The sequence below is a fragment of the Simochromis diagramma genome, unplaced genomic scaffold, assembly GCF_900408965.1.
Source record: "Simochromis diagramma unplaced genomic scaffold, fSimDia1.1 OVJJ01000657.1, whole genome shotgun sequence".
Lineage (NCBI taxonomy): Eukaryota > Metazoa > Chordata > Actinopteri > Cichliformes > Cichlidae > Simochromis > Simochromis diagramma.
Genome location: NW_024387147.1, coordinates 272,989 through 283,469, shown reverse-complemented (window position 1 = coordinate 283,469; position 10,481 = coordinate 272,989). Strand labels below are relative to the sequence as shown.

Sequence of the window (10,481 nt, the reverse complement as noted above, 5' to 3'; positions counted from 1 at the left end):
TAGTACTGGGGTTCTATAATTTTGAAAAATGAGTGTTTAGAAAATCCAATCAGAGTAAATTCTCCGCTATATAAATTTTCCTCTATATTGGACCTAATAATTTGCTCATGCACCATTTTTCTTCCAATCTTCACTGAAAATGGGAAAATACTATTTTCAGACAAAGACTCAAAATCTCAAAATTTTGGCAATCTGGGTTGGTCAAAAATCAACCAAGCAACTTTTTTTTTTTCTCGCAATTTTGAGACCAACTGAACAGCTTTATCCTTTCATCTCTGCATATAATCAAATCAAATCAAATCACTTTTATTGTCACATCACATGTGCAGGTACATTGGTACAGCACATGTGAGTGAAATTCTTGTGTGCGAGCTTCACAAGCAACAGAGTTATGTTGGAATAATAGTAATGTTAGTAATAGTAATGTTGGAACACCTGGGCTTGAGGTACCCCTGTTCTGAGTGAGCTTGGTTATAAAAGTGCCCTCCTTTCTGCAGTCACACCTCTCCATTGCTCTCTGTCTGGATTTTTGTTTAAAGCCTTCTGACTTGGACAAGCCAGGATATAGCATGATTTATTGAGTCATTTTTTGTTGCTTTCTACATGCTTTGCTATGCATCCTGCATTAACGATGGGCAACAACATTTTGGTATTGATCCAATGTAGTGTACACTTTATGTAGTCCTGTATTGATTTACTGTTTTATGTAGCACCAAGGTCTTGGAGGAATGCTGTCTCGTTTCACTGTGTACCGAACCACTGTATATGGTTGACATGACAATAAAGCCACTTGACTTGAGTTTATATGTCTGTAATTGTTAGATGTATTTTTTTAGGCTGTAAGCTGTAATCATCAAAATTGTAAAAAATGTAAACAATGAAATATTTAACTTTACACGCAATTCAATTCAGTTTTATTTTTAAAGCATCAAAATCACAAAAATAATAATACAGGAACAAAAAAAAGTCAGACCACCTCCTCCAGAAAAAACTTCTTTTTAATAGGAAGAAATCTCTGAAATACAAACCTAAAACATAAATAAATCACTCACTCTACTCGACTATACAGCTCTTTGTCCCATATTTCCTACATCAATCTTATAACACAAAGCACAGTACAATGATGGACTGTGTTTACAGAAGATAGGCACTAGAGGGTGATATTATGTCATTTATAATTTATTGAATCTATGTTAACCTTTGGCAGAAATGGTTCCAAGACCTATCAGTCAGTGTTTGACTGCAACCTGTCTGCTAAACCCTGCAGTATCACAGTAACAGCTTAGTACAAATTGCATTTCTGAAAGCTTTACAATGTATAAATGTTGTGCTTTTTTCATAATGCTGCAGTGTGTAATCTTTTGTAATCCTAAATAGGGACTAAAAATAGCAGTCAAAACTACTGTTTCATACATATTCCTACATATATTATGTAGAAATGTATTTCATAAATACAGTATATTATTCATTTTGCTCTAACATGTTTTTTCTACACAGACAATGTCCTGAAAATGTCATTAGTTTAATTGCAGAAGACATTAGTTTAATCCTTTAAAGTTATTCTCATGACTTATTCTAATAACAGCCACAATAATTATCAAGCCAAAAATGACACATGAAATAAAATGTAAACCCTCATGCAGCTGTCAAGTCACTATTCATGAGTTACTATTTATCATTATTGTGTTGACAGGGGACATGTTCAAAACTGAAGTATTTGTGGTTCCTCATAACGAAGTGGGCATTTCAATATAACTGCAGTTGTGAGAGCTTTATTTAAAACAGGAAAGGGAGGAGAGATGGTGTGGTCTGAGAAAAGGACTCCGCAGAAAGCAAGTGTGCTCACGCTGATAACAGATATAGCTTCCTTTCACCCACACTTCTCTTTTTATCTTGTTCATATGCATCTGAGCATGAAAGAGGAAACATTTCTCACAAGTACAGAGACATTTTCACCATTTTCAGTGTTGAATATCAGGATGGGACATGCTTTCTTCTGTGTATCTGGGTTGGTTTGTGAGTATACTGAATATTTACATTATGCAATGTCTATTTTTATATTAGTTTCTTTAAGAGCGCAGACAGTATGGTATTTTTATCCACTTCACTTTGATCACCTTTTAGTTAATGCAGGGTAGCTGGCGCTGGTGTAACTTAACTTAGTAGTGACATTGTTAATTACACACAATACTGTCATCAGTAAACCATCAGGACGTTTTAAATGCAAGGTTAATTTTAAGTTTTATAAGTATTAACTTCTATTTCAGTGCTGAACACACTTCTGTCTTGCGGACAAACTGAAGGTGATTGAATGCTTTTTCTTTTGTTTCTGTTGCATCACTTCAGATAGATAGATATATATCACATAAATACCATCAACCATATTTTATTTGCAGAATTACTGCCAGTTTAGGCAGTAATTCTGCAAAATCTTATTTCTTTAAAACAAACACTGCTCATGTGTGCTTTGCTTACTCATCTTTACTGCTTGAGCAGTTTCTTTGACAATGTATCGCAACAAGGAACACAAAACTAACATAGTTACTAAAGAATGTGTGACAAAAAGTGACAAAAATATCTTGAAGAACTGCTGAGTATTGTTTGCTTTACTTACGCGGACATGCATGTGTTCATTCTAAAAGATAAACCCAAACCTGATCTCAGTGTGTCTTCATCATGGCTGCGTCCTGGGGCATCAGTGACTCTACACTGCAGTGTTAGAAGTCACTCTGCAGAATGGAGGTTCTACTGGTATCAGGCTTTTTTCAAAAATTCAAGCAAGGGCTACTACTTTGAGCTGCTACCAGGTGGTAAAAATGGAACTGCACAAAATTCCTACATTGTTCATGGACAGAAACAGACGGCAGGATACGCATGTAGAGCTAGAAGAGGACAGCCAGAGCATTTCACTTCGTACAGCAAACCTGTATTTGTTTGGTCTGCAGGTAAGTGTGAATGTAATATCATTGCCATAATGCATAACAATAACATTTTAATACAGTTTTTATTAATACAATTACTTCGAGAAGCATTTAGATTCCTAATTTCATAATATCTCAGTGGCTGTTTTGATCCCACATTACATGTTTCTAAGATTCTAGTTCAGCAACTGCAACTGTCAAAGTGACTCCTGACAGAGTGCAGCACTTCTCTGAAGAGTCTGTCTCACTGCGCTGTGAGGGAAAACCTTCTGAGTGGAGAGTGATGAGGCTGAGTGAAGCAGGCACACTTGCAAACTGTTCTGTCTGGGGAACAATGCGTGGATCCACCTGCACGATCAAAAATGCTACAGCCAAACCAGCCGTGTACTGGTGTGAGTCTAAACTGGGTGGCTTCAGCAATGCTGTCAACATCACAGTGCAAAGTAAGTATTTTTACATCCTTTTTTTTCTTTTTTTTTCTTTTTTTTTTGTTTGTTTGTTTGTTTTCCTGTATGACTCTGCAGGTTCTGCCCACATTGTGTCACAGTAAGCATCTTTTCAGTCAATAAGATTATATTTTTGAAAGTGTTAGAGTTATGTTTGTGTAAATATAAAAATGCAAGCGTAGTAAACATACTCATTCCTCACCTTTATCTTATTATTTTTTATTCAATTTGTCATTAATGTGAAAACATGCCTCCAGTAAGTCATCAGACCTTTCTGTTACCTTACATTACCACAGGCCCCAATCTTTCTGCCTGAGTTTTGAATTTTTGTATTTACCTTTTATGTTTAATTGTTCTGAGTCTTTGAGTTTTGAATTTTATTTATTTCAGGTTTGGTTCTTTATGGATATCTGCTCAATTTTGTCTTTAGACTTTTGCAAATTTCATTGGTTTCAATTCTCCTCGCCTCCCTGTATTAAATCTGTTATTAAATCTCTGTCCCTGTCAATCGGCCAAGGTTAACCCAAAACCTTTACAAGCTCTTTAGATTCCTGTCTTAGGTGCTTCTTTGTTTAGTCACTTCCTGTTTTATTTTAGTAGTCTCCTGTTCCTGTGATGGCCCTGTGTCTCCAACACAGTATTTTAAGTTTTCTGTAGTATTTGGTTTCTTGTGTTTAAGTGGTTTTTTTAATTTTTTATTTCTTTGCAATATTAGTACATTGTTATGGTCTCTGTTAGCCACTTCCTGTTCTGCTCTGACAGTCCCTCTTTTCATGTGACGTGATGTTCAATTTACTTCCTCTGTCTTGTCAGTTACATTCAGCAGTGTCAAATCATCAACAGATTCGATACTGCAGTTAATGCTCACCCTTCTACTCACTTAGCTGTAGTCAGCCTGCAACCCACAGCCGTGCAACTCTCTCCCGTCTCCTCACTGCACCATAATCTAGTATGAAAGAACAGACACCTCTCCCCCACCTTTCACTTTCACTCACGACCAGGTTCAGAGACAAATGATAAGACTCCACTTGGGGAAATATACTGGACCAGATGGGGCGAGTCCCTGCCTCATCAAGGGCTGTGCCTCCATCATCGACAGGGTATGATGGAGACAGGCCACATTAGGATCCTCTTCACTTATCTTAGTAGCTCCACTTCGGACACTGGCAGATGTCATCATCTAACTTCTCAGTTGTGTTTATGCCGATCTGGACCAGCCAGCAAGCACTGTGAGGGTCACACTTCTTGACTTTAACAGCACATTCAATACCATCAGGCCGGCCCTCCTGGGTGATAACCTGACAGTGATGCAGATGGATGCTTCTTTTGTGTCCTGGTACCTTTACACCACAGACTTCAGCCACTGCACTGAGACCTGCCGTCTTCAGATGATTTCTGATAACTCTGCGAAGGGTGAATTCATCGGTGGGGATGATGAGACAGAGTATCAGGCTGTAGTTCACTCTTTGTCTCGTGGTGGGAGCAGAATAATCGGCAGCTCAACGTGACAAGGACCAAGGAAGTGACTGTGGACTTTAGGAGGACCAGGAAACCAGTAAACCCTGTTTTAATCCAGGGGGTCGACAGTGTAGACAGTGTGGAGGACAATAAATACCTCGGAGTACACACTGACAATAAACTGGACTGGGTTAAAAGCACAACTCCACTCTCCAGGATGGACCAGAGCTGTCTCTATTTTGTGAGGCAACTGAGGTCTTTTAACATCTGTCAGACAATGCTCTGAATTTTCTACATGCCTTTTGTGACCAGGGCCATCCTCTAGTACATATTCTGATGTGACATTGTCTGACTGTTTTACAGAAAGCAATATAATACTTGTGAGCCCAGTCCACCCAGTTACTGAGGGAGAAGCTGTTACGCTCCACTGCAAACTGAGGAACACAACTTTAAAATCCTCTGTGCTTTTCTTTCGAAATGATAACCTCATCAGCAATGACACCAGAGGGAAGCTGAATATCCCTGCAGTGTCAAAATCAGATGAAGGCTTTTACAAGTGTCAATATTCAGAAAAACAGTCACCACAGAGCTGGATGTCAGTAAAGGGTAAGTTTGTTTAAAACTCTTCTTCAGCCCTTCTTTTTGCAAATACTCCCTGCAACAACACTTTTGGTGTTTTTATGTGAATATGGATCATTTTAAATCACATTAATGTACTAATAGTAGTGAGTATTCATACTTTGTGAAAACAACTGAACATAAAACTTAAAAATAAAATGTATTTGTTTTTTATTGTAGCGGTATCCAGGCCTTTAAAGTCTTCATTTACTGCGCAGATGATTATTGGATTTGTTTGTGGGATTTTACTGATTGCTATCCTACTCATGATTTATCTGAAAGTCAAAGGGTGAGGCCTTTTCAATTGATTAAAATCTGATTCTGCCTTCAGTTTCTAATGCAAAATAATATATTTTCCTTATAAAAATTATTGAGTAATCATCTTAAAGAGCATACATGTTTATTAGTCATCAATTATTTCTATTCACTTTTTTTCCCAATATTCTTAACATTATTTTCTTTCAATTATTTTACTATATTTTACAGAACACAGTGCAAACAAACCCATGTTGATTCTGCAGATTCTGAGGTTAGCCAGAATGCATGTCAGCTTGAAGCGCTCTACTCTGAAGTCCATGGTCAGTTTTGATTAACTAACCCAAATCTTCAAAAGTTTTTAAAAGATACTGACAAAAAACCTTTATGATGTACCTTTTTTAAATGTATGGACATATTTTTAAAATTAGATTCCACTTTTGCAGCATTTCAGTTTCTGAAATATCATTAAACTGTCTGTTTTCTGTCATCTTTTAGATGATAATCTGCTGTATGCCCTGGTAATGCACAAAAACAAAGGTGAAACCCAGAACAATGCAGGTATTTTAAACTAGCATTCAATTCAATTTCAGTTTTCTGTTCATGTTAGTTAAACTTGATTGATTTTGTAATTTATGTAAAATCTAACACACATAATCTGGACCTTAACTGGTTTCTCCATTCACAGGTAGACCATCACAGGCAGCAGCGGATGGCGCTATCTATTCTGAAGTCAGACTACAGGAAAACAGCTCTTGGTAATATAGGCACATATTAAGTCTACATCATCTGTATATATATTTTCATCCAAGTTCATAGAAAGAAGCTTCAGCTTTACAGCAAGAATTTCCTGAGTTTGAATCGACCTAGTTGGACCTTTCTGTGTGCAGCTTGCATTTTATGTGTGCCTGTGTGGGTTCTCTCAGAGTACTCCGCTTCCTCCTACAGTCCAAAGACATGCATGTTAGGTTAACTGTGTCTGTGAATGTCCAAAGTCATCTGACTGTGTTAGCCAAAATGTTCAGGGTGTATCCCACCTTTTTCCCTGTGACAGCTGGGAGAGGGTCCAGGAAGATTTTCTCTGTAATTGAACATATTTTGCATCTGTAGCCCTTATAGTTGTCTGGATTGGTGTTAAAGCTGCTTCTTTCATTTTTTTTTTATACTTTTGCACTTTTCCACTTGAATTCTGCTTGTCCTTCAGTCTTGTCCACACTTCCACTTAAAATCTAAAGGTGAGAGGTCTTTCTCTGAGTCTCCCCTCTTTTGTAAAGTCCCCCTCCTGTTTGGAAATTGTTTAATCAATCTTGAAGACCTAGCTATTTTCACAGGCTTTTGGGTCCCTTTGAAACCGGCTATGGGTCTGTTCTGTCTTAGTTTATCTTGGTTCTTTATGTTATTTGTGCACGTATGTGTATATGTACTGTATATATGTACACATGCACACGGGAGTATCTGTGTGTATATACTGTACATGTTCCCTTTCAGCACATGATGCGATAAATAGTTACTCAGGAATGGTGAATGGTGATATGACTGCTACAGGAGACTTTACATTTCATTTCATGTGTCATTTTTGGCTTGATAGCTATTGTGGCGGTTATTAAAGAAGTCATTACCATGATTTTAAACGTTTTCTGCAATTTAAAATAACTACACTTTCAGTACATCATCTGTGTAAAAAACAGTGTGCAGAAAATTTAATGATAATAATCATAAAGAAAGAAATGCAAGAAATACGCCTGGCATGACTGTATGAAATTTATTTCCTCTTTTGTCATCATATTCTGTTCAAACCTGCCAAACTGTCAATAAATGTGTCACTGTTAATTTCCGTGCCTTTTTAGTACCACATAAAGAATATATATAAATATCACATGTGGTGATGTGCTATACAAATAAACCTTACTTGATTTGACGAATAAAAAAAATGTGGTCATCATTAACAAAATGCATGTGTAATATTGTGCTCCAGAAAATTTTCATTTAACGTTACTACTACTGCTAAAATGTGATCTTTGCATAAATTTTTAATTTTTAATCACATTGGGGAGTGAGAGGGGGAGTCAAGGTTAAGACTGCATTCATCAGCACTACTCAAGGGAGGATCATTCTACACTAGGGGAATATTGCTCACCACAAAGCCAAATTATGTGATTTGGTGAATTTGAAATTTAATTTACTGATTAATTAGTAAATTAAATGTGAAATTTGCCTTCAGTTTTTACATTTTGTTGCAGTTATGTATGTTGTTAACTTGCATGAATGGAGAGCAGCCAAGTTAAACACACCTCCAACATCCAATGAATACAGAATCATCAGAGCTACTGAGTCTGAGGATACAGTTGCCGGGGCAGAAGGGACTATTTCTTATCAGAGTGGAGTGATATCATCACACTGACTGTGTCATGTGAGTTAGCAAGAGCACTAGCTGTTGATACATGCAGCATTGATTCTGCAAGAAATTGTCAAGTCTTATATGGCATGCTTACACCTCTGTTACTTTGCTGGGCTGGAGTTCATTAACACGTGAAAATTTAGCCCGGGTATGTATGGCACCTCTCTTTTTCAGTATAATTTGATATGTTATTCATCTATTAAGGATTTTTTAAAGTGCTTATAAAACTTGGTTTCGTTGGTCGCAGTCTCTCCCAGCTGTCTTCAAGTCAAGTCAAGTGTCTTTTATTGTCATTTCAGCCATGTACACTTGTACAGTACAGAGTGAAATGAGACTGCGTTCCTCCGAGACCCTGCTGCTCACATATAACGGACAAACACAGAACTACGTAAAGTGCAATGTAAACAAAAATAAACAAGACAAGACAGTGCAACACTAGACAGAACAGGATGATACAGACACAAGACAGTGCAATGGAAGAAAGCAAAATGCTGAGTATTGTGCAAAAGTAACTTGGTGTCTGTAGTAGAGGTGGGAATCACCATACATCCCACGATACGATATTATCACAATACTTAACGCACGATACGATATTATTGCAATTTTTTAAAATATTTTGCGATATTCAGATTCTGTACATAAAGGTAAACTTTATCAATATTCATTTTTATCTAATATCAAAGTCTCACACTCAGTCTTTCTCTCATTTCAGTCAGTTTTATTGTTGACAAACTTGAACGGTTTGTATTACAGTCTAGTCCAACTTAACTGAATGCAACCATCTGGTACAATTATAGCTATTCTGAACTATGCAATTTATGAAAACTATGCAGCCCATTCAGCAACTGAAGAATGTGAAAGTAAATTAAAACAAAATATGATTTTGCATTAAATAAAAAAGTTTTACACTTAAAATAAAACATGTCTTAAATTAAAATAAGTAAACTGTCGTGTTTATTGCTGCCAAAAAAAAGTTAAACACATTTAGACAGTGAAGGAATGTCAGGATTCTTGCTCAGAAAAAGGATCAACATGCTCTGAAGTCAGCAAAAACTTTTTTTGTAACAAAATATCGATTTCTGCTGTCCCTGTATCGATACATTATTAGCAAACAAAATATCACGATACTACACAGTATCGATTTTTCCCCCCACCCCTAGTCTGTAGGTAGGTGTGTGTGTGTGTGTGTGGGTGTGTGTGTGGGTGTGTGTGTGAGAGAGAGAGAGAAACTGCAGATAAGTGCTTGGTAGTGACGTGTATTTAAGTGTGCATGTGTGTGTCAGTCCAATCACTGAGTGTTCAGGAGTCTGACGGCTTGGGGGAAGAAACTGTTCTGTAGTCTGGTAGTGAGGGCCCGGATGTCTTAATGTGAAAAGTACTGTGTACACCCTGTTACTTTGTTACAAAGTACTTTGAGATTACTTTGTAAACTCTAAAAGGAAATAAAAGTTTAAAGGTGCATTTATTAATCAAGCAGTTTAATATTTTTCTTTAGTGTGTCATCAACGGTTTGTGGCCCTCAGCAATGAGTGTACAGTAGTTATGCCTACAATCACCAATGATGGTTGTGAGAGTAATTATTATTGCTGGTAAACCTTGTACCAAACCTAACATGCAGACAAGTAGCAGACAAAGACAACAAAATGTTCTCAGTGAAGTTTTCAGAGAGAGAATAGTGCATTTCAAAGGTTTTGTCTGGCCTTAAAGTTCGATATGTTAAAACCCTTTAACTATAACTAACAAAGAAAAAGAGTCCATCGATGAGACTCTCAGCAGCCATAATAATCACATTACTAACTTATAACATTATAACTTGGTGTTAGCTTGATATTTGTTAATAATTTGAAGACCCATATGAGTCTACAGGAAAAAAATAAAAACTTTTCACAAACTTACGTCTGCCTGTTCCTCATCTCCCAGCATGCTTAGATTAATTTACAGGGATCACGAATACCTTTTATAAGTTCCAGTAGAGTAACAGCATGCAGGTAGAACAGAGTTTTTTTTTTTTACTGTTTAGATATTTGTTGATATTTACTGCTTTTTTCCCCCAAAGAGTTTTGCAATAAAGTTCTCAAACTTTTACACGAAAAGCATCCAATTTTGTTTCCTGTAAATTGCATCTATTCAAAACCCTGCAAGAATACCACAGACCTCGTGTGTTAACGTTAAAAACATGGCGTTCCTCTGCTACAACCTGCCCCATTACTGGGGTGTGTTGTGACACATGCTACAGAGAATTGTAACAATTAGAAAAAAGAAGCAAAAACTGAATCCACACCAGAGAAAGTACACAAGAAGTGGTTTAGTGGAATAAAGGTTTTTGTGTTTTTTTCCCTACGACTGACCATAATCCAAATTCACTCTTTTGTGTGGGTGTGCAAA

At 36.9% G+C, this 10,481-nt stretch overlaps 1 protein-coding gene across 1 annotated transcript; it reads left to right on the top strand.

Moving 5' to 3' along the window:
• The first annotated feature begins 1,802 nt into the window (after positions 1-1,802).
• LOC120743569 lies at positions 1,803-7,611 on the top strand. The gene is made up of 9 exons (XM_040047229.1): positions 1,803-2,016; positions 2,268-2,303; positions 2,643-2,945; positions 3,095-3,364; positions 5,189-5,431; positions 5,624-5,732; positions 5,930-6,021; positions 6,197-6,259; positions 6,387-7,611. The coding sequence occupies exons 1-9, from the start codon at positions 1,902-1,904 to the stop codon at positions 6,458-6,460; spliced, it is 1,305 nt and encodes a 434-aa protein (XP_039903163.1). The 5' UTR covers positions 1,803-1,901; the 3' UTR covers positions 6,461-7,611.
• Positions 7,612-10,481: the final 2,870 nt, after the last annotated feature.